Below are 27,335 nucleotides of genomic sequence, written 5' to 3'. Positions count from 1 at the left end.
ACTGACCACCCCAATGAGGACAATGGAACAGAAACATACGCAGCAGGGCACCTAATGGATGTGATACAGATGAGAGGAGAGACCATGGTAAAGGGATTGTGAGTCAAACAGTGGGTGAGACAGTAAGTATTTGACAAGGACAGACTCCAATTCGATGAGCTCGAGGGCGTAATGATGAGGTGAGATTGCACAGCCTCATTTTGTACTCCCTAGTGTGACGGAATTCAGGAGGAGTTAGGTTCGATCCAGGGAAACAATTGTCTCAGGTGAGGAGTGTCCTGAATGATGAGGTGAGGAGGCTTACGTCTAAAACGATAAATGCACCATTTTGGTGAGGAAATGGTGGTGTTGTGTTAATGTCATTAGGCTCGTCATCCAGAGGCCCAGGCTAATGTTCTGGGAACATGGGTCAAAACCTAATTAAGCTGCTGCTAGAATTTTAAATTCAATGTATGAATCTGGAATTGAAAGCTAGTCTCAGTAATGGTGACCATGGACAATAGTTTCCAATTGTTGTAAACACCCATCTGGGTCACCAATATTCTTACCAGGCGTACATGTGACTTCAGGCCCACGACAATGTGGTTGAATCTTAACAACCCTCTGAAATGGGTGAGCAAGCCACTCTGTTCAAGGACAGTTCAAGATGGACAAGAAATGCCGACACTGCCAGTGATGACTCCATCCCGTGAATGGATGAAATATTTTAGAATTGCTGTCAGGACATATCCTTAGACAAAGGGTAGTCTGGAATATTTCCCAAGAAGGACTGTGGATGCTTAAGATCAACATTCAGATTGTGTCTGACAGAACGTGCAGGGATATTCAGGATTACAAGACCCGGGAGATAACGTGACTAAAGATAACAGCAGTCATAATCTAATGGAAGGAAAGCTGCCTCAAGAGGCTGAATAGCCTCCAACAATTCCCTAAGGAAATCTCAATGTCAACCTTTCGTTAAATCATAGAGTCAGACAGCACAGAAACAGTCCAACCAGTCCATGCTGACCATAATCCCAAACAAACTGAGTCCCACCTCCTTGCGCTTGGCCCATATCCCTCCAAACATTTCTTATTCATGTACTTATCCAAATGTCTTTTAAATGTCGTTATTGTCTCCATATCCACTACTTCTTCTGGAAGTCCATTCCACACAGGAACCACTCTCTGTGCAAATAAGTTGCCCCTCATGTTTTTTTAAAATCTCTCTCCACCCACCTTAAAAAATGTCTCCGAGTCTTGAAATCCCCAGCACTAGGGAAAAGCCACCTGTCTTATCTAAAAAGACACCTTATCTATACGCCTCATGATTTTATCAACCTCTGTAAGGTTGCCCCTGAACCTCCATGTGAAAGACGTCCCAGCGTGTCCCTATAACTCAAACCTTCCAATCCTGGCAACATCCTGGTAAATCTTTTCTGAACCCTCTCCAGCTTAATTATATCCTTTCTATTTCCTAACAGCCAGGTTATGGTGATGCTGTCATGGCAATGAATCTTCCACTCAGCTATTTGGCTGGAAATTAGATTCCAGTTGGTGGGGGAAGAGGTCAGGAGTGTGATACCGATGAAGAGAATAGCCTCAAAATATGAGTGTGGGAATTGGAATTGAAATCTGACCACTAAAGGGTCATGGGAGAAAGTGAGGACCAGTGTTGAGAGTGTGGTGCTGGAAAAGCACAGCAGGTCAGGCAGCATCCGAGGAGCAGGAGAGTCAATGTTTTGGGCATTCCTGATGCAGGGCTTATGCCTGAAATGTCGATTCTTCTGCTTATTGGATGCTGCCTGACCTGCTGTGCTCTTCTAGCACCACACTCTTGCCTGTAAAGGAACGTGGCCTGTCCAGGAAGGAGTTAAACAAATTCAAGCCAGATTGTGCTCCACTTCAGTTCACTGTGGCTCCAGGCAGAGATAGCATCTGAAATCTATCTTTGTTGCTTTGTTTCTCAGAATATTTCGGGAGATATTCTGATGCCAAACCTGACATTGGAGATTCCTGTTGTCTACAGATCATAGAACTAGAGTTCCACAGTCAGTCAGAGAACCATGGTGTAGCCATTAGGGCTATCTGCTTCACTCCGCTGACCATATCCTGTTCCGATAACTTTCACTGCCTTCCTTCCGATCACAGAAGCACCTTTGTTAAACAAGAAACTAATTGAAAACCCTTTTCAAACGCTTTGGTATTTGGAGGTCTTGTGGCGTAGTGGGTAATGTCCCTGCCTCTGTGTTAGACACTCTGGGATCAAATCCCACTCCAGGATTTGATGGTCAGGGGGAGGTGTGTTCAGAATATAGCCAAACAATCTTTCAATCCTTTCTGTACATGCCAAAGGGAGGCAATCAGGGCAGACGTGATTCCTGGTCAGCCAGGTGATGGAAAGAACATTGGAGGAATAATAAATAATAAGAGCAGGAGTAGATCCTTTAAGCTTGTCACCATGGCTGGTCATCCAACTCAGCCTCCTGTTTCTGCTCCCCACCCCACCCCCAATCCTTTGATCTTTTTAATGCCAAGCGCTGCCTCCAACTCCTTCTAGAAATAACATAAAGTTTTGGCCTGTACTGTTTTTTGTGATTACAAATTCCACAGGCTCACCACTCTCTGGGTGAAGGAATTTCTCCTCATCTCAATCCGTCATGGCTTATCCAGTATCCTTAGACTGTGACCCCCTCATTCGGGACTCTCCCACCATCAGGAACACTCTTCCTGTGTATACCCTGTCTTATCCTCTCAGAAGTGTACAGGTTTCTTTAAGATCACTCTCCCTTATGCTATGGAACTCCAGTAAGTATAATCCTAACCCCTCCCCGTATGTCGGTCCAGTCATTCCCAGGAATCAGCCTCCATCATCACCATTCACAGTTCCAGTCTGCAACACAAAGGTAGAAAAAAGGTGTCTGTCGCTGGAGTAACTTGGACCCCCTGAACAAACTGTACAACACCAGCTCCCCACTCGAAAAATAGAGCATATGCTTGAAAATATTACTCCTTCAAGTTTACGTTGCAGCTTTAGTTAGTTGATCAAAGAAATAACACATATCTCGATAACACTCATCACGTCCTCAGTAAATCCCAAAGCACGTTATTGCCAGTGCAGTACATGTGCAGTGATGTAGGAAGCACTCTGGCCAGTTTGTGTTTACAGGGGTAGCAATGTGATAGCCACCAGCTAATCTGTTGTTAGTAAGTTTGATTGTTACTCCTGTCACTGGCTGATCCCCCAAACTGCTCTCTCTGCCAGGAATGCTGGGCTTCTCAAGAAAAGGGTATCCAAGCTAGCCACAAAGGTGAAGAATTGACCAATGAAAATGGAGCATTGCTTGTGTTTTCTGGCTCATATCAGAACGCCAGTCTCATGGTTTTGGAATCTGAAGGGGGTGCTCTTCACAAAAGTTCTTGGTTTGTGTATTTCATGCCACCCATGCTGATGGATGTATGACTGAGGCATGTCCATCCACCACCAGCTTGCTCCTGAGTAAAACTCACACTCTGGGGCTGTGAGTGAGTGCTCAGGAAAAGAGTGAGGTGGAGATCAAAGCGAACAGGTCCTGATGGAAGGGCTGGCCCAAGAGGGAGAAGGATGATAAATTGTAGAGTGATGGACATTTAGGGGAAGACTGTGCATGTGTAAAACACGGAGCAGAAAGTGGGAAAAATACTGGAAGAGCTGATGTGGAGGATCTGGAACCTTTGGCACACAGAGTCCACAGGTTCCAGGTGGTTGCTGTTAGAACTGAGGGTTGAGAGTAACAGATAGCGGTAGTTAATTGTGGGGAGAAGGAGCTTCAGGAGATCCTTGCCTGAGAGAATAATCCTGGAGTAAGGAATATTGGTTCAGGAAAAATAAACAAAGAATCGCTGGGTGAGGTGGAACCAAATCGAACAACGAAGATGAGATAAGCTGTTCGCCACGTCACTGCTGTTACTGGCTCTAAACCTAGTGACTGTGGACAGGAACTGTACAGAGATGATCAAACTGCAGATGCTTGAATCCGAGGTGGACAAGCAAGAGGCTGCATGGAACTGTACAGCATGAATATCAGAGTGAGAGGGATGTAATGTGGTGAGATTGAGGAGTGTCGGAGGGAAATGTAGAGGAGGAGAAGTTGGGAATTTGAAAGTAGATAGCTGATGGAGCTGCATAACAGATTTTTCACTTGGTAGATAGTGAAAATCCAGGATTGGAAAATGATAGGGAGTTAAGTAAGTAGGGCTGACTTTGTGGTTGGAGAGATAATTGTATCCTGAAACAGGGGAACATCCCAATCGTAACCAACTCAAACCTCCATCAATACCTATACCTGGTATTGCCACATGCAGGTGTAAAGGGAAACTAGATCGATACAGAAGGGAGAAAAATAGGAAATGCAGATAAGATGAAGAGGGCCAGTTGTGAGTGGGTGTTGTGTGAGTGGGTGTTGTGTGAGTGGGTGTTGTGTGAGTGGGTGTTGTGTGTGTGTGTGTGTGTTTGTGAGTGGGTGTTGTGTGTGTTGTTTGTGAGTGGGTGTTGTGTGTGTGTGTTGTTTGTGAGTGGGTGTTGTGTGTGTTGTTTGTGAGTGGGTGTTGTGTGTGTGTGTTGTTTGTGAGTGGGTGTTGTGTGTGTTGTTTGTGAGTGGGTGTTGTGTGTGTGGGTGTTGTTTGTGAGTGGGTGTTGTGTGTGTGTGTTTGCGAGTGGGTGTTGTGTGTGTGTTTGCATGTGTGTGTGTGTGTGTGTGTGTGTGCTTGTGTGTGTTGTTTGTGAGTGGGTGTTGTGTGTGTGGGTGTTGTTTGTGAGTGGGTGTTGTGTGTGTGTTGTTTGTGAGTGGGTGTTGTGTGTGTGTGTTTGTGAGTGGGTGTTGTGTGTGTGTGTGTTGTTTGTGAGTGGGTGTTGTGTGTGTGTTTGTGAGTGGGTGTTGTGTGTGTGTTGTTTGTGAGTGGGTGTTGTGTGTGTGTGTTGTTTGTGAGTGGGTGTTGTGTGTGTGTGTTTGTGAGTGGGTGTTGTGTGTGGGTGTTGTTTGTGAGTGGGTGTTGTGTGTGTGTGTTGTTTGTGAGTGGGTGTTGTGTGTGGGTGTTTGTGAGTGGGTGTTGTGTGTGTGTGTTGTTTGTGAGTGGGTGTTGTTTGTGAGTGGGTGTTGTGTGTGTGTGTTGTTTGTGAGTGGGTGTTGTGTGTGTGTGTGTTGTTTGTGAGTGGGTGTTGTGTGTGTGTGTGTTGTTTGTGAGTGGGTGTTGTGTGTGTGTGTTGTTTGTGAGTGGGTGTTGTTTGTGAGTGGGTGTTGTGTGTGTGTGTTGTTTGTGAGTGGGTGTTGTGTGTGGGTGTTTGTGAGTGGGTGTTGTGTGTGTGTGTTTGTGAGTGGGTGTTGTGTGTGTGTGTTGTTTGTGAGTGGGTGTTGTTTGTGAGTGGGTGTTGTGTGTGTGTGTTGTTTGTGAGTGGGTGTTGTGTGTGGGTGTTGTTTGTGAGTGGGTGTTGTGTGTGTGTGTTTGTGAGTGGGTGTTGTGTGTGTGTGTTGTTTGTGAGTGGGTGTTGTGTGTGGGTGTTGTTTGTGAGTGGGTGTTGTGTGTGTGTGTTTGTGAGTGGGTGTTGTGTGTGTGTTGTTTGTGAGTGGGTGTTGTGTGTGTGTTGTTTGTGAGTGGGTGTTGTGTGGGTGTTGTGTGTGTGTGTTTGTGAGTGGGTGTTGTGTGTGTGTGTTGTTTGTGAGTGGGTGTTGTGTGTGTGTGTTGTTTGTGAGTGGGTGTTGTGTGTGGGTGTTGTTTGTGAGTGGGTGTTGTGTGTGTGTTGTTTGTGAGTGGGTGTTGTGTGTGTGTGTTTGCGAGTGGGTGTTGTGTGTGTGTTTGCATGTGTGTGTGTGTGTGTGTGTGTGTGCTTGTGTGTGTTGTTTGTGAGTGGGTGTTGTGTGTGTGGGTGTTGTTTGTGAGTGGGTGTTGTGTGTGTGTTGTTTGTGAGTGGGTGTTGTGTGTGTGTGTTTGTGAGTGGGTGTTGTGTGTGTGTGTGTTGTTTGTGAGTGGGTGTTGTGTGTGTGTTTGTGAGTGGGTGTTGTGTGTGTGTTGTTTGTGAGTGGGTGTTGTGTGTGTGTGTTGTTTGTGAGTGGGTGTTGTGTGTGTGTGTTTGTGAGTGGGTGTTGTGTGTGGGTGTTGTTTGTGAGTGGGTGTTGTGTGTGTGTGTTGTTTGTGAGTGGGTGTTGTGTGTGGGTGTTTGTGAGTGGGTGTTGTGTGTGTGTGTTGTTTGTGAGTGGGTGTTGTTTGTGAGTGGGTGTTGTGTGTGTGTGTTGTTTGTGAGTGGGTGTTGTGTGTGTGTGTGTTGTTTGTGAGTGGGTGTTGTGTGTGTGTGTGTTGTTTGTGAGTGGGTGTTGTGTGTGTGTGTTGTTTGTGAGTGGGTGTTGTTTGTGAGTGGGTGTTGTGTGTGTGTGTTGTTTGTGAGTGGGTGTTGTGTGTGGGTGTTTGTGAGTGGGTGTTGTGTGTGTGTGTTTGTGAGTGGGTGTTGTGTGTGTGTGTTGTTTGTGAGTGGGTGTTGTTTGTGAGTGGGTGTTGTGTGTGTGTGTTTGTGAGTGGGTGTTGTGTGTGGGTGTTGTTTGTGAGTGGGTGTTGTGTGTGTGTGTTTGTGAGTGGGTGTTGTGTGTGTGTGTTGTTTGTGAGTGGGTGTTGTGTGTGGGTGTTGTTTGTGAGTGGGTGTTGTGTGTGTGTGTTTGTGAGTGGGTGTTGTGTGTGTGTTGTTTGTGAGTGGGTGTTGTGTGTGTGTTGTTTGTGAGTGGGTGTTGTGTGGGTGTTGTGTGTGTGTGTTTGTGAGTGGGTGTTGTGTGTGTGTGTTGTTTGTGAGTGGGTGTTGTGTGTGTGTGTTGTTTGTGAGTGGGTGTTGTGTGTGGGTGTTGTTTGTGAGTGGGTGTTGTGTGTGTGTGTTGTTTGTGAGTGGGTGTTGTGTGTGGGTGTTGTTTGTGAGTGGGTGTTGTGTGTGTGTGTTTGTGAGTGGGTGTTGTGTGTGTGTGTTGTTTGTGAGTGGGTGTTGTGTGTGGGTGTTGTTTGTGAGTGGGTGTTGTGTGTGTGTGTTTGTGAGTGGGTGTTGTGTGTGTGTTGTTTGTGAGTGGGTGTTGTGTGTGGGTGTTGTTTGTGAGTGGGTGTTGTGTGTGTGTGTTGTTTGTGAGTGGGTGTTGTGTGTGTTGTTTGTGAGTGGGTGTTGTGTGTGTGTTTGTGAGTGGGTGTTGTGTGTGTGTGTTGTTTGTGAGTGGGTGTTGTGTGTGTTGTTTGTGAGTGGGTGTTGTGTGTGTGTGTTGTTTGTGAGTGGGTGTTGTGTGTGTTGTTTGTGAGTGGGTGTTGTGTGTGTGTTTGTGAGTGGGTGTTGTGTGTGTGTGTTGTTTGTGAGTGGGTGTTGTGTGTGGGTGTTGTTTGTGAGTGGGTGTTGTGTGTGTGTGTTTGTGAGTGGGTGTTGTGTGTGTGTGTTGTTTGTGAGTGGGTGTTGTGTGTGTTGTTTGTGAGTGGGTGTTGTGTGTGTGTGTTGTTTGTGAGTGGGTGTTGTGTGTGGGTGTTGTTTGTGAGTGGGTGTTGTGTGTGTGTTTGTGAGTGGGTGTTGTGTGTGTGTGTTTGTGAGTGGGTGTTGTGTGTGTGTGTTGTTTGTGAGTGGGTGTTGTGTGTGGGTGTTGTTTGTGAGTGGGTGTTGTGTGTGTGTGTTGTTTGTGAGTGGGTGTTGTGTGTGTGTGTTGTTTGTGAGTGGGTGTTGTGTGTGTGTGTTTGCATGTGTGTTGTGTGTGTGTGTTTGTGAGTGGGTGTTGTGTGTGTGTGTTGTTTGTGAGTGGGTGTTGTGTGTGTGTGTTTGTGAGTGGGTGTTGTGTGTGTGTGTTGTTTGTGAGTGGGTGTTGTGTGTGTGTGTTGTTTGTGAGTGGGTGTTGTGTGTGTGTGTTGTTTGTGAGTGGGTGTTGTGTGTGGGTGTTGTTTGTGAGTGGGTGTTGTGTGTGTGTGTTTGTGAGTGGGTGTTGTGTGTGTGTGTTGTTTGTGAGTGGGTGTTGTGTGTGGGTGTTGTTTGTGAGTGGGTGTTGTGTGTGTGTGTTTGTGAGTGGGTGTTGTGTGTGTGTGTTGTTTGTGAGTGGGTGTTGTGTGTGGGTGTTGTTTGTGAGTGGGTGTTGTGTGTGGGTGTTGTTTGTGAGTGGGTGTTGTGTGTGTGTGTTGTTTGTGAGTGGGTGTTGTGTGTGTGTGTTTGCATGTGTGTTGTGTGTGTGTGTTTGTGAGTGGGTGTTGTGTGTGTGTGTTGTTTGTGAGTGGGTGTTGTGTGTGTGTGTTTGTGAGTGGGTGTTGTGTGTGTGTGTTTGTGAGTGGGTGTTGTGTGTGTGTGTTGTTTGTGAGTGGGTGTTGTGTGTGTGTTTGCATGTGTGTTGTGTGTGTGCTTGTGTGTGTTTGTGAGTGGGTGTTGTGTGTGTGTTTGCATGTGTGTTGTGTGTGTGTGTTTGTGAGTGGGTGTTGTGTGTGTGTGTTTGTGAGTGGGTGGTGTGTGTGTGTGTTGTTTGTGAGTGGGTGTTGTGTGTGTGTGTTGTTTGTGAGTGGGTGTTGTGTGTGTGTTGTTTGTGAGTGGGTGTTGTGTGTGTGTTTGCATGTGTGTTGTGTGTGCTTGTGTGTGTTTGTGAGTGGGTGTTGTGTGTGGGTGTTGTGTGTGTGTGTGTGTGCTTGTGTGTGTTTGTGAGTGGGTGTTGTGTGTGTGTGTTTGTTTGTGTGTGTTTGTGAGTGGGTGTTGTGTGTGGGTGTTGTTTGTGAGTGGGTGTTGTGTGTGGGTGTTGTTTGTGAGTGGGTGTTGTGTGTGGGTGTTGTTTGTGAGTGGGTGTTGTGTGTGTTGTTTGCATGTGTGTTTGTTTGTGTGTGTGTGTGCTTGTGTGTGTTGTTTGTGAGTGGGTATTGTGTGTGTTTGTGAGTGGGTGTTGTGTGTGTGTGTGTTTGCATGTGTGTTGTTTGTTTGTGTGTGTGCTTGTGTGTGTTGTTTGTGAGTGGGTGTTGTGTGTGTTGTTTGCATGTGTGTTGTTTGTGTGTGTGTGTGTGTGTGTGTGTGTGTATACAGAATGAGAAGAGCATATAGTTCATGAAATAAAATTCCCCAGAACAATTCCTGACTCTGTTAGCTGCACAGGTAACACAGCATTAATCTTATATCAGAGCTAATTCTTGTTTAAATTTAATTACAAAACACAACAAATTTATTTTTTCTATAAAAATGACACTTGTGTTGAAAAATGAATACGTGAAATCCAATAGAAGAATTAACTTAAATAAAAGATTAGAACATTACTCTCTGCTCAAATTCCAAATTATTTTAAGAATTCCCTGTTGGGCTTTAATCTCTTTACAGATTGGAAATCATTTCTTTTTCTGACTTATACCAAATTTGTTTACCCATCTGTTTTCATCGAAATGTTGTTGATTCCAGCTTCCATTTAACTATTGTCCTGAAATCTGGAGTACACTTGGGAAACTATCCCCACCCCATTGCTACCCTTCAGCAATACAAAGAGATGGGCTGTGGAGAGGAGGCGATACCGATCGGTGAATCATTTCACAAAGTTTTCTTTTCCAAATGTGTAATTGGCTCTTTTGGATGTGAGTGGGAAGGTAGAATCAGATTTGAGCTCCCTGATGTCCCCCTTGTGTCTTATCATTGACTGGGTGATGTTGGATTGGTGTGAAACTGAAGCTCAGCAAAGTTTGGACAATTATTGGAGAGAAAATGCGGAGCGGGTTAATGATTTCCACAAAACTAAACAAATGCTGGGAAAGCCCAGTTAAAGCTGTTGAGGCTTTTGCTGTCAATTGAAAATTTCAAAATGGAGATAGATACATTACTCCAATAAGAAAAGCTTATTAACCTATTTTACCCAGGCAGGTAGGAAGAGTTAGTATTGTAATGTAGAAAGTAAGAAAGGCGAGTGTATGAAGATTACACCAGCTGTGAAATACCAACCAGATAATCTGTTTGAGTGTTTGTGTTTGAGGATAAACATTTCCTCAGTCACAGAGACTGTTCCTGTTTTTCTTCAGTACAGCAGGGCTGGTAACAGTGTAACCATCATGCTGTACATTTTTAAAGAAAGCCAAAGTGTCTTTAAAATGGATAAAGAAGATGGCTTACAGAAAACACATGCTTATCCTTGAGGATACTGATACTGGGATTAGACTGTATCTCAAAAAGAAATCACACATGAGTTTTTGGAATTCAACTTCCAAAACATAAACAGAAACTCCTTGACAATGGTTTTCCCTCGAGGTGTGAATAGCTGACAATGACACCATTCCAACTAATAGCTAGGCCAGTGCAAAGGTTCATTATCTTGTCTAAAAGGCAATGACTGTATGCCCAGGTTAAGCTAATTCAGCACCTAATATGGAAACATGATTTGGTGGTGTTTGGGATATCACTGGTGGATCAGGTTAGGAAGAATCTCAAGATATTCTACAAGTCTATCAAGGAAGAAGACAACCAGGGAAAGAGTAGAGTCCATTAGGGACCAAGGGGGCAATCTATGTGTGAGGCAAAAGGACATTGGCGTGGTATTGAATATGTAATTCACATCAGTCTTCCCTTTGGAGAAGGAGAATGTAGGTTCAGAATTTGGGGTGAGGCACTGTGAGGTTCTTGAGCAGCTTGATATAGGGAGTGAGTAGGTCTTGCACATTTTGTTCGGTTTAAAAGTGGACTCAGCCCAGAATGGCTTCAGCTGTATCCCATACTGTTGTGGGAGATGAGGGAGGAAATCACAAGGGCTCTGAGTCAAATTTTTAATTCCCTTCTAGCTACAGGGGAGGGGCCCGTGGACTGGAGGACAACGAATGTGATCCCGCAGTTCAAGAGGGGTGGTAGACATAAGTCAGGGAATTACAGACCGGTGAGTCTTATGTCAGTGGTAGGGAAGCTATCGGAGAAAATTCTGAAGGAGAGAATTAATCTCCACTCAGAGAGGTGAGGTTTGATCAGGTGCACATGGCATGGGTTTAGTCAGAGGGATGTCATGCCTAACAAATAAGATTGTATTTTTCTATCACTGGGTGTGTTGATCAGGGTAATGTAGTTCACGTAGTTTGTATGGATTTTAGCAATGCCTTTGACGAGGTCCCACATGGGACACTGATAAAGATGATAAAAGCACCTGGGATCCAGGGTAACTTGGTAAGTTAGATCAAAATTGGCTTTGTGACAGGATTTTGGTAAAAATTGGCATTTTACCAAAAGGCTGTTTGTGTGACTGAAGGGCCAATGTCCAGTGGTGAACCAAAGGGATCAGCGCTGGGTCCCTCTATTGTTCATGAGCATCTTCAACACATTGTGGGAAGGACAAACCCCACAGTTGTGGTGCGTAAATAGAAGGAAAGATTCCTCAGAAAATTAGGAACGGAACCACAAGTAACCTTCCCTCCCAGCTCATTCGTCTATCTTGGAGTCTGTGTAGGTTATAAGAGTGACTACATTTCAAAACAATTTAATTGGGCTGTAACGTGTGGAGGAGTGTCCTGTGGTCGCAAAAAGGTTACAGCAACTATTCTTTATGTGGTCTGGTGGTTTTAATGATGTAAAGGCAGATAACAGCAACTCTTCCTTCAGTGCATAAGCGATGGATCTAGTTTTGTGGAATGTGAATCCTGACCCTGATTCCAATCTCTGGCAGAAAAATGCTCTTATTCAGCGTTGGTTTCAGCCAGGTCACTGTGACCCACAGCTCACATCGAGCAGACTATACTCCTGCCCGCCCTGTTTCCATGCAACATCTTGTTGAGAGCAACAGCAGCTCGCACTCTCAAAACCCTTTTGTTCAGAGATTACTTGAAGTACAAGCTATACCAGGGAAACAGCAAGAAACAACTCTTTTCATTTCCTTATGTTGGTCAAGCTGAATTCGACCTTGATCAGGATTTTCAGGAAAGTTTCTGCGGAGTGAGTGGAAAACAGATCTTCTCAAAGAGCCAACACGTGGCTCCCCTCGTTGCACGTGCAGGGGTGTGGTCTACCTCTAAGAGACATGCTCATGATATCATTGCTGTCTCACAGAGTGTGACTGGAGGGTAAAAAATGTTTCAGACTCTATCTTCACCAGGGTCACTTGAAGCATGCCATGCCAAAACAAGCATACTACTCCTTGTAACAAAATAACTGAATGTGAGCCCAAACACCTGAAGTGCCTGTCAATGTAATATTTATAGAGATTAGTGAACTGTAATAAACATTTGTCAGATTTTTTAATACCACTTCATGCATGTTCTAGTTTCTCATGTTACAGATGAATAATATGAGCATTGCCACATCGGGAGGCAACATCTACTTTACCCCTCCAGCTAAAAAATCCCATGGATCCATGGAAAGTGTTAATCCTCAATTACCGGTTAAAATCATGGGCTCGGAAATTCAAATGAGTGAAATAACACATGAATTGTTTGGTTGAACTGACAACAGTAATCATTGCCAGCTAATTATTCCCAACAGTTTTATTATTTTTTGTTAAAGCAAGAACCTTCTCAAAATGTTATCACAATTAGGGAAAGTTTGGCAGTAAGTCATTCAAATCTCTGAATGACAGTAAAGCATGTTAAAGGGACTTAGATATCAAATGCACTGATGTTGAATAAAGTTGTCACATTGCATCTCTTTTTGATGACAGAACACTAGAGAGGATGTAGTCAAATTGTTCAAAAGCAATGTGTACTTAATATATTGCCTTTATAATGATGGACTGCTTCATTGGTGTGTGTTCAGATACAATGTGACTCGAAGCCCATGTGATAACAGAGAGTTTGATCAAAGTGTTGGATTCTAAGGGTGAGTAAAAGGAAGGAAACAGGTTTCTGAATGGAATTCCAGAGGCTTGAACAGATTAAGTCACAGCTTTCCAATGGTGAGCCATTAAAAGGCGAGGATTGGTGAAACATTGACCTTAGAGGTTTATGTTGACTGGAGGAGATTGTTTCAAACAATAATTCATTGTGTTTCAAGGACTGTGACCCAGCTCTGAATAGAGTTATACAGCATGGAAACACACCTTTTGGTCCAACCCATTTGCTCCGATCAGACATAGTCCCATCTGCCAGCACCCGGCCCATATCCCTCTAACTCCTTCCTATTCATATACGCATCCAGATGCCTTTTAAATGTTGTAATTGTACCAGCCTCACCATTTCCTCTAGAGCTGATTCCATACACGTACCACTTTCAGTGTGATAACGTTACCCCTCAAGACCTTTTGTCAATCTTTCCCCTCTTATCTTAAACCCATGTCCTCTAGTTTTGGACTCCCCTACTCTCAAAAAAAGTCCTTGGCTATTCGCCCCAAATATGCCCTTCATAATTTTATAAATCTCTGTAAGGTCACCCCTCAGCCTCTGATGATCCAGGGAAAAAAGACCTAGCCTATACCACCTCGCCCTGTAACTCCAGCCTTCCAATATCGGCAACATCCTTGTTAATCTTTTCTACATTCTCTCAAGTTTCACAACATCCTTCCTATAGAAGGGCAAGCAGAATTGTACACAGTATTCCACAATGTCCTGTATACATGAGAGAGTGTGATTGGTGAAGAAACAGTTGGGGAAGTTTGATCCACCATTATATCCAATTGCCCATCCCAAAACATAATGAGGTGAGACCATGCTCTAGAAACACATTCTCTCTGTTTGCATATTACACTTGCCTGAACATCTTCCCTCCTTTCAAGAATTTTCCAGTTTTTATTTTCAAAGTTTTTATTGAAACAGCTTTCGCAGCAAATTCAGGCAGTGCATTCCAGATAACTGAATGAATTGAATTGAATTTATTGTCACGTGTACCGAGACACAGTGAAAAGCTTTGTCTTGTGAGTAATACAGGCAGATCACAGAGTTAAATGGCATAGATAAGTAAATAATAGGCAAACAGCGGCAAAAACCAAAACACAGGTACCGGCAAATGCTCAGAGTTTCTGAGTTTGTTCAGTATTCTAACAACAGTCGGGTAGAAACTGTTTTGAAACTGGCTGGTGCGTGTGTTCAGGCTTCTGTACCTTCTCCCCAATGGTAGAGGTTGTAGAAAAACATTGCCAGGGTGGGATGGATCTTTGAGAATGCTGGTGGCCTTTCCTTGACAGCGGGCCTCGTAGATGGATTCTATAGATGGGAGGTTGGCCTTTGTGATTGTCCGGGCTGAGTTCGCCACTCTCGGTAATCGTCTCCGATCTTGAATGGTACAGTTGCCATACCAGGTAGTGATACATCTAGACAGAATGTTCTCGATGGCGCACCTATAAAAGTTGGCAAGGGTATTCGCTGTCACGCCAAATTTCCTCAGCTGCCTGAGGAAGAAGAGATGTTGTTGGGCCTTTGTAACCAGTGCGTCCACGTGAAGAATCCAAGAAAGCTGGTTGTGGATGACCATTACCAGGTGCTTGACAGTCTCCACTCGTTCCACCTCTGTGCTGTTAATAACTTGTGATGTAAAAAAGATTCTGTTAATTTTGCTCCACCTTATTTTAACAATTGACTGAAATCTGTATCCCAACCGACTATCCTGCCAAATCTGCTCAATCAAGCCCCTTTGTTATTCTGACCATCCTATTAAATCCCCCCTTTAATTTTAATGTTATGTGAGGGGAGATCAGTTTGACTGTGTCTGTACTCACTAGAGTTGGTTGGTTTGGAATGCAGAATGACATCAACAGCCTGGGTTCAAATCTCACACTGGCTGAGATTCCCATGAAGAACGCTCCTCCTCAACCTCTCCCTTGGCCTGAGGCGTGATGACCCTCAGGTTAAACCAACACCAGTCACCTCCTGGTAATGAGAGAGCAGACTCATGGTCCCGTGGGACTACAGTAACTTTGCTATGACTAGAGTTTCCAAGAATGAGAAGAGACCTCATTATAATGTGTAAAATCCTGACAGGGCTGGTTAGATTAGAGGCAGTGAGGATGTTTCCCCTGGTTGACAGTCCAGGACCAGGGGACACAGTCTCAGGATAGGCGGTAGACCATGTTGGACTGAGATGAGGAAACATTGGAGGGTGGTCAAACTGTGGAATTTGTTGCCACACAAGGCTGTTGAGGCTGGGTCACTGAGTATATGCAAGAAAGAGGATGGTAACATTTAGATATTAAAGAAATTAAGGGGTGTGGAGAGAATGGGGGAAAGTGGTGCAGAGATAGAGGATCAGTCATGATCAAGCCGAATGGTATGTCAGGCTCAAAGGGCCGAATGGCCTCCTCCTTCTCCTTGTGTTCTCGTTTCTATGCTTCTCAGCTCTCATGAAAACAATCCCAACTTTTTGAAGTGTCACTATGTCACTGAATTTAAACCCCTCACCCCGGTCCCATTCCAATACATCTTTTCTGCAAGGCCTTGCTATCATTTCTAAAGAGACGTCCGGAATTGGATACAATATTCCACTCCAGCCCCCTCCCGCCGTACCCCAAGTGTGGACAGGCTACCGTGTACAGATCATGGTCCCGAAGATCTTAACTGTTAAGTACCAAACAGCACTTATCCCAATGGAACAAAATAAGTGTTTGAGAAATTGACTGCCTCTCAATTATACTCCAAAATGATCTTTTGCCTGAGAATGTGGGAGTCAGGCCAGAGATTGTGAAGTCCTGAGAATCGAGCCCCCCCCCCCCCCACCCAGTTCGTAAGTAATGCCGTGAAAGATCCTGACATTGGCTGTAGAATTATAAGAATGGTCAGAGCATAGAGGGAGACTATTATGCCTCTTATGTTCTCACTGGCCCTCCATCAGTGCGCGACGGCTTTCAGACTTCATTGCCTTTTCCTGCAATTTCTTTCTCTTTGGGTCGTTGTCCAATTCTCCTTCGAAAGCCACCATTGGAGATTCTCTTCGTTGATTTTATTATTCATCCAGGGAATGCGGCCATTCTGGTACTTATTGTCTGTGTCAACTTGTCCTTGAGATGGAGGCGTTGGGTCTTGAATACAAAGCAACAGTCTGTTTGGTCATTTCTAAAGTCCGTAAGGGGCCAGCCACGTTGCCATGGGTGAGGAGTCACACATTTTACAAACTCAGTGTTTGAACGACTGCCTCTCGATGCCTCATTCCTGAAGAAGGGCTAATGCCCGAAACGTCGATTCTCCTGTTCCCTAGATGCTGCCTGACCTGCTGCGCTTTTCCAGCAACACATTTCCATCTCGATGTTTGGTGCTTTGCATTGTTGGTTCAGTAAGCTAACTGTTATACTTGCATTTCCCTTGGCTCAGCTTGGGTGGTGGACCCAAGGTTCTGGAGTGGACTTGAGTTTCGGACTTTGAGATGAGAGTGTTACCCATTTCGGAATCTATGATTCCATCAGCCACAGCCAGCGTTCTGAATGGAATTGATTTTTCTTTTTAACAAGAAGCAACAGAAACAGGAATTCTGTGTTCATTCATTCATTCATTCATTCACAAAAGAACACAGCTCCGTCAGCGTAAGTTATTTAAGAACTGAATAAATTATGCAAAACAGGGAAGGAGGGTTCTATTAGTCAACCATCTGAGAAGCAGTGAGTTGGATGGTTCTGGTGTTCCAATGTTGACACAAGCAACACTGGGGAGCATTGTTTAATGAGCCTTCTTGAGAGACAGGATGTGTGGCAGATAACAATGTTTGGGTTCATGAGTCCAACTTCCCCTCCCCCACCTTCTTAAAAATAGCTTTCTGTTTACAGCAGACCTTGAACTAGAATCCCTTTCTCTCTCACCTTCCTGGTCTCCAACATTAATTCTCTGTTAAGATGTTGGGAAGGATGAGAAAATCCTTAAGTTTAACAAAATTTGATCCAATCAGGGGCAAAGTTTAAAACAAGGAAAGTTTCAAATATGAACAATTCTCAGGGAGGAGGGAAATGATTTGCCAAATGTTGCTTGTGCTTTGTTTCCTGCTCATGGAAAAGTGACAGAAGTTTAGTTCTGCCTTGTCCATCCTGGGCCAGCTTTCCATCATAACAGAATCTCAGCTAAAGCTGACAAGAACGAGGACATTAAGGAACTTTACATAAAGGTGTATACCTTTGTGTAAAAATATTTAATAATTTTAGTGCAGTGTTATATATCACCCTGAAATGGAACTTGTGGTGTGGCAGTGTGCGGGACCAAGGGTTACTGCAGTTGTGATGTGCATGGTTTGGTCTCCCAATAAGCAGCCAATTTAATCCACTTCAGACCTTGCTCAGTAAATTATACTCTGACCTCACTCCCTCTGGATTGGGGGTGGGAGGCAAAATACCCATTTGAACCTGCTCACCACCGACATGTTTTGGGATGTGGGGAGAGACGAGAGTCGGCTCAACTGTGATTGCCCCCATGGTTGAATTGTCACTCCATTTCCAATCACTTCCTAAAGTCTGGGATTGCTGCTGGTGCTCGTGATGTGTTGTTCAACAATAGTAAATGCCTAATCATTCATGGCAGACAGAAATGTAGAACAATTGGAGGGAGAAAGAAGCAACCAATAGCTTTTTCCTCCCTTTCATAACCTCTTGATCTTTTAATGGGATTCATTTCAGATATTCGTAGCTTGATACATTTACTGAATAAGTCTAACCAATAACTCATCTATTAATTTTACCCATTGCAGTCAAACTATTGGAGTTTCAAGGTCAGTACCACCTTCTATGCAGCCATTTCTGCATGTGCTCTGCATGTACAGTGTCAGTCCGCTCAGCTACTGAAACCACCATTCTCTGTGCTGTGTCTTCATTTAAATGGGGCTTAAGGGATAAAGGCGAGGGCTTTCATTTTACTTTTGAGATGTTGTGGCACTGTCTGCATATCTGCTGGTCTGCTTCCCTTTATGAGATTGTCTGACACCCTCCCCCACCCCACCCACTCCCTTCCCTTGATCTGTTTAAAAAGCACTGTCTCTAGAACAACGTTTGATGCGCAGTTCATGTTCAATACAGCTTGAGTAACAAAGAAAGGCGAGATGTTTAAATGAAAATATTCCACCAGGAGTGAAGAGAGGAAACCCTGTGAAGCACTTCAAGTAAAATTCCAGTGACTGTTCAAAACAAAAATTATGATCTGATGGGTTGCTTGCGATGAATTTTGGGGAATTGGCATTATCAGGGAGCAGTATTGAAAATGACGTGATATGCCAGGATAGAGTGCCAACCCCTGTGAATGGGTGGAGGTCCAGAAATGAGCATGGTTGTTCGGAAACTTCAGGTTGCAAATGAACTGTTGATGATGAGTGAGTGTAAGTGTGGGAATGGTAATATTGCATGGACCATACTCTTGAATGTAGCCTTGATGTCAAGGGCAGTCATTGGAATTCAGCTCTTTTGACAATGTTTGATCCAAAGCTGTAATGAGGCCACGTGCTGAATGGTCCTGGTGGAAACCAAACTGAGCATCAACAAGCAGGTTATTGCTTCACTACTGCCACTGGATAGTACTGTCAATGATTGCTTCCATTATGTTACTGATGTTCAAGAGCTCTGCTTTTTGTGTACAGGACATAACTTGGGCAGTTTTTCATATTGTCATATAGATGCTAGTGTTGTAACTGAACTGGAAAAACTTGGCTAGAGGTGTAGTAAGTTCTGGATCATGTCTTCTGTAGTACTGCCAGAATGCTATCAGGACTCCTAGTCTTTGCAATTTCCAGTGCTTTCATTCTTCTTTAGATTGAATAAGGTCAGCAGGTTATGAACATATCATTAAACAAAAAGAGGGTAGCAGTAGGATATACAAGCATTGGCTTTACAATTGCTGTCTATTTCTAGTATTTCCTCTATTACATTTCATTCTTCATTAACCCACATTGAGATCTGCTACAAGAACCTTTATTTACAGAGTCCTTCTGACTTAGCGAATTCCTTCGTCACTTCACAAGAAGTGAGTGTTGCTGGATGGGCCTGCATTTATTGCCCAATCCTAACTGCCCTGGAGAAATTGGTGGGTGAGCTGTTTTCTTGAACAGCAGCTGTCCTTGATGAGTGGGGAAGCTTTCAGGAAAAGTGATCAGGAAGGGAATTCCACAATTTCAACCCAGTGACAGTGCTATATCGGAGGGTGACGTACTTCAGGCCTGGATGGTGTGTGACTCGGAGGGGAACATGCAGAAAGTGCTGTTCCCATGTACTTGCTGACCTTGTCCTTCCAGGAAATAGACGTTGAGAGTTTGGAAGGTGCTATCCAAGGACATTGGTGTGTTCCCGTGGTGCACCTTGTAGATGTTACACACTGCTGCCACTGAATGTTAGTGCTGGAGGGAGTGGATGTTGGGTGGAAATGATCTCAATCAAGTGGGATGTTACATTCTGGATGGTGTGGAGCTTCTTGAGTTTTGTTAGAGCTGCATCCATCCTGGAAAGTGAGGGAATATTCCATCACAGTCCTGACTTGTGCCTGGAGTACAGGCTGTCCGGTAATGGGAGGTGATTTCTTTTCTGCAGATTTCCTAGCCACTAACCTGCTGTCATAGCCAGTATATTTATATGGCTAGTTCAGTTGATTTTCTGGTCAATAAAAACCCTCAGGATGTTAATAGTGGGGGATTCAGTGATGATAATGCCAAGAGAATGTCTGGAGTAAATGTTAGACTCTCTTTTGTTGGCGATGCCCTTGTGTGATATGAAGGTTAGTTGCCATTTCTCAGCCCAAGCCTTGACATTGTCCAGATCTTGTTGCATTTGGACTGCTTCAGTATCTGAGGAGTCACGAATGGTGCTGAACATTTTGCAATCATCAGCGAGCATCGCTACTTCTGATCTTATGATGGAGGGAAGTTATGATAAGTTCTGATCTTATGATGGAGCAGCTGAAGATGGATGGGTCTAGGACACAACCACAAGGAATTCCTGCAGAGATGTCCTTGAGCTGAGATAACTGACCTCCCAACAACCACAACCACCTTCCTTTGCGTTAGATAGGAGAGCTTCACCCATGATTCCCACTGATTCCAGTTTTGCTGGTGCTCCTTAATGCCATTCTCTTGAATGTAGCCTTGATGTCAAGGGCAGTCATTGGAATTCAGCTCTTTTGACGATGTTTGATCCAAAGCTGTAACGTGCTGAATGGTCCTGGTGGAAACCAAACTGAGCATCAACAAGCAGGTTATTGCTTCACTACTGCCACTGGATAGTACTGTCAATGATTGCTTCCATTATGTTACTGATGTTCAAGAGCTCTGCTTTTTGTGTACAGGACATAACTTGGGCAGTTTTTCATATTGTCATATAGATGCTAGTGTTGTAACTGAACTGGAAAAACTTGGCTAGAGGTGTAGTAAGTTCTGGATCATGTCTTCTGTAGTACTGCCAGAATGCTATCAGGACTCCTAGTCTTTGCAATTTCCAGTGCTATCAGAAATTTCCTGAAATCATGTGAAATGATTTGAATTGGCTGAAGACTGGTGATGCTCGGTGATTTTGGGACCCTCTAGAGGGGGCCAAGATTGATTATCCGTTTGATTCTTCTGGCTAAAAATAGATGCAAATGTTTCAGTCTTACCTTGTGCGTGTTGGGTGTGTTGGGTTCTCCCTTCATTAAGGATGTGGAAAGTTGAGGAGCCTCCATCTGCTCTGAGTTGTTTAATTGTCCGTCACCATTCACAACTCGATGTGGCAGGATTTCCAAGGACCATTGCCAGGTGTAATTTCACACTGAGACACGAGAGATGGCAGTGCACCTGTCCAAAAGCTTGGCCAAAGAATAATTTTGAAGGGAATGTGAATGAAGAAGTGGAGAAATTCAGGGAGGGAGTTTCTGAGTTACTGACTTTATAATGGGGTCACGCCTCTCAATTATGGAGTGACAGCAGATACAAACCTCTCACAATCCAAAAGTTACACCTTATAAAGGAAATGAAGGATGAGTGAGAGTCCAGCTTGGAAAAGATCAGAGACCATGATGAAACATGATAGAACAACATCCCCCTGAGCTGGTTAACACCATACTGATTTAGCAATGTGTTTACCAGCTGATGGCTGGTATTTGATAGATTCATTTTGTCTAAGAAACCAATGAATTCAAGTCTAACCTGACTTGAAACCCATCTTTGGTTCAACTCCTCAAACTCTGGTCCCATCTTATGCACAAGTGTCATTTTGGTTGGCAAACTAAAAACACTCAGTGTGAATAGTATGATCACTTGAAATCTTCAAACCACTCAATTCACCACATAAACAGAAAATTGTTGCTGTCTCATTCATCAACAAGATAGCATCTCTAATCCAAACAGATGGAGGCTTCAATAGTTCTTTTCTACTTTTAGTTGATATTTTCTTTCCCAAGCTAACTTTGAATTCTTAATTCCCTCGCCATTGATCGTGGATATTTGAGAGATTATAAGTGACCTTAAATTAGAGGGGGGCTTTAAAAATGCAGCCAGATTGCCATCAAAGATCACTATGTAATTTCAATTACAATTCACACTCCTTCCAATGTTTACTAATCGTGATCAGAGAAAATAATGTTTTCCATCAGCAGATACAATATATAAAAATTAGTGCAAGATATTTTTATACCTCAAATAAAAGGTCCAAAACCTTGAGGATATCAGAGAGATTTATGGAGGGAATTGCTCACAATCTGAAGTTTACAACTTGCACATCTACTGAAGAGGAATAGCTAATTGAAGAGCTAATAATTTTATTATTGCATTCTTGTGTATGGAAATTTGTGGGAGTTTTCCCAGTATGAAATGCAGAAAACATTTCATATCATAATTTGGAGATGCCAGTGTTGGACTGAGGTGTAATGCTCATCAGGCTAGAACTAGTAGTTGGATTTATTTGTAAGACATACAATTACAAAGAAGCAAACGAACATAACAGACAATTAGAAAACAATTGACCGCCATAGAACTTTAAATAGAGAAACTGAACAAAAAAATTAGTGCAAGATATTTTAGCATTCAATCAGGAAACATATTTTGTTGCAAAAGGCAGTCAAAGTATGAAATTCTGTCTCTAAAAGGGTAGCACGGTGGCTCATTGGTAGTACTGTTGCCTCACACCACCAGGACCCCAGGTTTGATTCCAGCCTTGGGCTGTGTGGAGTTTGCACATTCTCCCCGTGTCTGCGTGGGTTTCCGCCCACAGTCCAAAGATGTGCAGGTCAGGTGAATTGGTCATGCTAAATTGCCTATAGTGTTAATTGCATTAGTCAGAGGCAAATGGGTCGGTGTGGACTGGTTGGGCCGATGGGCCTGTTTCCATACTGTGGGTAATCTAATCAAATGGCTGCTTGGGGTCAGTTGACATTTTCAAGGCTGATATTAATAGATTTTTCTTCGGTAAGATTATCAAGGGACATGGCAATCCCATCCAGGGGACATGGGGTGACCATCTGGATATGCAGTGACCTGACTGAATAGTAGAAAAAATGAAAGGGGCTGATTGGCTCCCTTATCTTTTAATATATTTCTTGGAATGTGGGTAATACTGGCATTGATTACCAATTCATAATCTCCCTTGAGATGGCGCTGGTGATCTTCTGCCCTGAATGCTGCAATCCAGGTGCTACGGGTCCACCCATAACGCTGTTAGGAAGGGAACTCTTGTTTTTATCCCTCAAATGAAAGGTCCAAAACCTTGAGGATATCAGAGAGATTAATGGAGGGGATGCTGGTTGCCTCAATACACTGAATGCGGAGGATGAAGGATTGGAAGGGGGTTGAGAAATAAGAGCCCTCCAACACTGGTGTCTTTTGTAGAATCCTCTAACTGTCTTTGATTAATGTTGGATGGGTAATTCAAATCTAAAGAGCCTCTCCCACTGCCAAGGTATGGAAACCTGTAGGCAAACAGCAAATTGAACATCTTGGGACCAGTGCTCGGATATAATTCCTGACTTTCTTTGAATTAAATGCCATTAACCCGAGAAAAAAAAACCAACTCTTTATCTCCAGGCAGAGAGGCGTTTTATTTATTAAGTGTGCCATTCAGACAGATATGAACAACATAATTCTGATGGGCTTTGTATTACTTCTGACTTAACTATCAATTGTATCTGAGAACAGCCCCTGAGAGAGACTCTGTAAGTTTTTCATGCATTTAACATTTCAAGGACACTAGGGGATTTCTGATGTAATTAGCTTACGAGTGCAATGAATGAAATGACTTGATTCCAGGAAATCAGCTGGTCCATAGACGGTCGCCAGAGAAATTCTCTCTGGATGGTATTGTATCATCATTCATTTTGCACAAAGTCATTTCTAAGACTGGAGTGAAGTGCTAATCTAAACACTACGTTGTAGACTCGGGAATGAGACTCGATCATGCTGAAAAGTGACAGTTCTGCAAGTGGAACCTTTGTTGACCCTTCCTTGACAAGGTGGATCCAAGCCCAACAGCCGAGGGCACCTCAGGGTACATGGCAGATTGTATCTGCAGTTGTGGTGTCTAACCTTGGTGATGGCAATAAGTTAGTGAGCTGCACGCTCGCCTCCAAGTCAGAACCTAATTCACGCCACGCAGCAAGGAATTGAGTACGTGATCCTAGACAAAACTGAGGGAAAACTGTTTGATAGGGTCCTGCACCATTACACCTAATGGGCATTGGCTTCAAAAAGGTCAGTTATACTGGCAATTAGATACATTCTGCTGATTTTCCTTATAAATTGATATAAGAGCAAATCAGTCACATGTAACAGCAGTTTTGCACACAAAGCCAATGGACTTGAATGTGGGTTAACCTTTAATTTAGGGAAGGTGTCTCCATTCCACATAGTGTCACGGTATCAAAATGGTGTGAACGACATGTCCATTACTAGTGTACATACGCTGGGTCAGGGTTAAAAGATCAAATCTTGCTCAAGACCAAAAACTCATGATATTTGCTGACATTCACAGTCCTACAGACTGAGGGAATGCTGCACTGTCGGTGAGCCAGGATTGTTCTCTTAGGTGTGCTGAGTAAAGGCATTTTTTTTAATGAGTAATGGCGATTTTGTCAATAGTTGCTGTTAGTACAGGATAAAACTGACAGCAAAATCAAGCATCTATTGTAAATGCAGATGAAGATAGAAATCCAGGTGTTGATGTTAGTGATATCTTGTTGTAGTCTTCACCAATGAAATCTGCAGAGTTTGTTTTTGCTGTAATGATGTAAACAGGTGATCCTTTTCCATTAGCCTGGTACCAGGCACTGATGATAAAGTTAAGGCTTGTATACCCTGTTGTAAAAAGTGATCATTAATGATAAGCAATATCTCTGGCCATGAACAGTTCATTTTGTGAATATGAAACTTCATTTCCACTGAAGAAATTAAATGTAACAGATTTGTAAAATAAAGCTTTTTTTTAGCCTTTCAAGTTTTCTCTTCCATGTCTCCCATAATCCCAGCATTCCCTAATATTTATTACTTTGCTTTTTGAAGATTTACATATTCATATTTTCTGTTTCTCCCTTCCACTGTTGCCAACTGCATGCCTCAGTGAAGAATTTTCAATCAGTTCCCCCACCCCCCCGCACCATTGCTTTATCCTTCTCTTAATGTCACAGACTCAGTGTAATAGGTGACGAGAACTATAAATCTTTGCTGACAATCCCATGAGACATTTGCGGGAATATATGTGAAGTGAAGTGAAGGGGATAAGACATTCATGTGCTACTCGCAGTGAAATCTAGATTTTTATTGGATCATTATTATATTTTTCTTGATGGGTGCTTGCTGTATGTAAGTCAACTGTCACAATTCCTACAGCAGTGACTGTATTGGTAGTAAAGTGGTTTCGGATCCCCTATTCTCCTGAAGGGCATTACAAAAATGCAAGTTTTTCGGGACCATTCACGAAGAGACATGTGATTTTGGTCTTTAAATTAGATTGACCATTCAGTCTGTTGTTTATTTGAGGTGAGTTTCTTCTCTTCTGAGGGAATCAGTGATGACATGAGTTTATAGAATTTTAATTCTGGCCTGTACCTGATTATTACTGGGCAGCTTACGAGGAACTAATGCTGCAGTCTATCACTGAAAGTTGCTGTCCCTCTTCTCACGAACACTTGTCCGATACTAATATATCGATCTGAGTAATTATTCCATAAACTTCTGGTGTTTCCTGATGATTATTGGAAGAATCTGTCAGTAGGAGACAGATCATCTCAAATCATCAAACTTATCATCATCATCAAATCATCAAACCTTGAACTTGTAATGAGGAAGGGTGGGGTGTATTAAATCCTGTTTTAATTTGTCTGCAGTTGCCTCTCTTGGCTTCTGAGTCACTAACTTCTTGCTGAGCTCATGGAATGATTAAAAATACTCATCGTGCTCCTTGAATGAGTTATCCAATTAGTCATAGAATCATCGTCCTACAGCTCAGCCCAATAAATCTATGAAGTTTTCCGCTTCAAGAATTTACCCAATTCCCTTCTGAATATTGGTTTTGAACTTGCTCCTGCTCTTCAGGGAGAGAATTCCAGACCATCATAACTTCTTGTATAAAAACAATCTCTTCTCATTTCAGTCTTGGTTCTTTAGCAAATTAAAGTAAACTTATGTCCTCACATCATTGACCATTTGCTCTTTATGTACTCAATCAAAACCCTATATGATGTTGAGCACCTCTATTGCATCGTCCTGAGCTTTCTATTTTTAGTGGAGGCCCTCAGTTTCTCCAATCTCTCCATTTTGCTAAAAGATTAGAAATTGAAGCTGATGTCTACCCTCATCAGAACCAGGACACAAGAAACACACTCAAAGAAGGAAATAGCAGTTTGTGGGGAATGAGGAGAAGATGCTGGTTGGTTGGGCTGTCAATGGTATGGAGATGTGGCAAGAACAATTAACTGTCAATCTTCATTCTCAAGCCAGGCAGGTACATTCTGATTGATTATGGCGTTGCCATGGAGATGCCACAGGGTTTGGCTGTCTCCATGATTCCATTGATTGAAAGCAATGCGATATATGTACAAATTCCTTTTGCCCACATAAAACAGGGCCTTGTGTACTTACATATGAACTTCCAGCATGTGCAAATGTGAGCTGAACTGGTGATCTTAAATTGGTTTCTGATGTATCTCACAGCACATTTGAGATTACTTAACAAATGGTTTCCAATGCCATCATCATTTCTAATGGTGGATGTACTTTTCTAAGGCATGCAGATATGGGTGAGTTGAACCTGAGTGTTATGCTGCCTGCTATGAATATATAGTTTGATACAGTCTGCCAGTCATTGGGCTATATGCCCTACATACCTGGCAGCACACTGGCACTGAAACTGGCAGAGAACATTACATATCTGTGCAGTAGGCAAATGTCTTTTTGGCTTGACAGCAGTATCCTATTAGTGGGGAAAAGCACTTGGGGATTTACTATACAACAACAGCACAAGACAGATAGCTTCACTAGTTGTTCACGTTTTGAGATACATACCTCTTTCAGGGTAACCTGAAGTAGACTGGGCACGGTTCAGGGCCATGAAGAAACATGTAGACCCATTTATTGAGTGTCTGCGATGCCCAATGAGTGAGGATTTGATCAGTGTATCCATTACCACACAGGACAGTTTTGATACAGCCTGTTGTCGTGTCATGTTTATACAGCAAGCAAATGGCAAGGGTCAACTCATGAGATGGCCAATAAGATTGATCTTACAGCATGTGGGACTTTAGGAATCCCACCGTATGTACATAGCGGTGAGTGTAAGTTTCCGTACTGGTTGACAGGTCGTTTATTGATTTCTCACCAAAAACCTTACGGAGGGGAAGCTTGTTGATTGCTGTATTTCAGTGGTAACTTCGAGTGCAGTTTGTAGTCTATTCAGATGTGTAAAGAAATTATTTGTCACGTAATGTTGAAATATTTCAGACATTCTCTGCATGATGGAAGTATGCAAGGGGTAGGAGGTTAATGGTCTTTCTATCAAAGACATACTTCTCCTGGTAACCAACAAAGATGTTAGTGAGAACTTGGCCTAAAGAGGATGCCATGGCAACGGTCTCTCTCAATCTTTCCCAAGTCTATTTCTTGTATCCCTGTTCTGATGAGTGCAAGACAAAAAGCTTCAACTTCCTGATAGCAGTGTTTAATTTCTCTTCACTTTACTGAAGTCTTGCCTCTTTGCTAATATTCTTGTATGTCTTCTCTATGCTATGGGGAGACGATGCAATGTCACAGTGGTAATGTGATTGGAATAGTCATCCACAGGATCAGGACAATGCTTTGGGAAAGTGAAAACAGAAAATGATGGAGGAATGCAGCAGGTCTGGTAGGATTTGTGGAGAGAGTTAATGCTTCGAGTCCAATCTGACTGCTGTGGGAATGTGCCCTGAAATCCCAGCACCACAGTAACAGCTGGTGCAATTTCAATTCAATTATCAAATGTGGAAATGAAATCTCATCTCAGCACAGGTCATTCATGTTTTACTAACACAAATTCATTATAACACGATGGACAAATTGGGGACATTGCTTCTCAAGCGTGGAGTTTTAA

General features: G+C 43.1%; 1 protein-coding gene across 14 annotated transcripts in view; it reads left to right on the top strand.

Moving 5' to 3' along the window:
- Positions 1-27,335, top strand: part of srcin1a (SRC kinase signaling inhibitor 1a) — a 584,261-nt gene that overhangs the window by 285,083 nt on the left and 271,843 nt on the right. For 9 of the 14 annotated variants that reach the window (XM_087977753.1, XM_087977750.1, XM_087977751.1 and 6 more), the window contains one exon: positions 17,525-17,545. The exons of the other annotated variants lie outside the window; for them this stretch is intronic. In XM_087977753.1, coding sequence (XP_087833879.1) covers positions 17,525-17,545 — 21 coding nt within the window. The remainder of the gene's footprint in view (positions 1-17,524; positions 17,546-27,335) is intronic. 14 annotated transcript variants of the gene reach the window in all.

Source organism: Chiloscyllium plagiosum, unplaced genomic scaffold, assembly GCF_037043375.1.
Source record: "Chiloscyllium plagiosum isolate Xiang-an unplaced genomic scaffold, Cpla_swu_hap1 HiC_scaffold_32, whole genome shotgun sequence".
NCBI lineage: Eukaryota > Metazoa > Chordata > Chondrichthyes > Orectolobiformes > Hemiscylliidae > Chiloscyllium > Chiloscyllium plagiosum.
The sequence above is the reverse complement of the archived record's forward strand: the minus strand, read 5'-3'. Positions and strand labels throughout refer to the sequence as shown.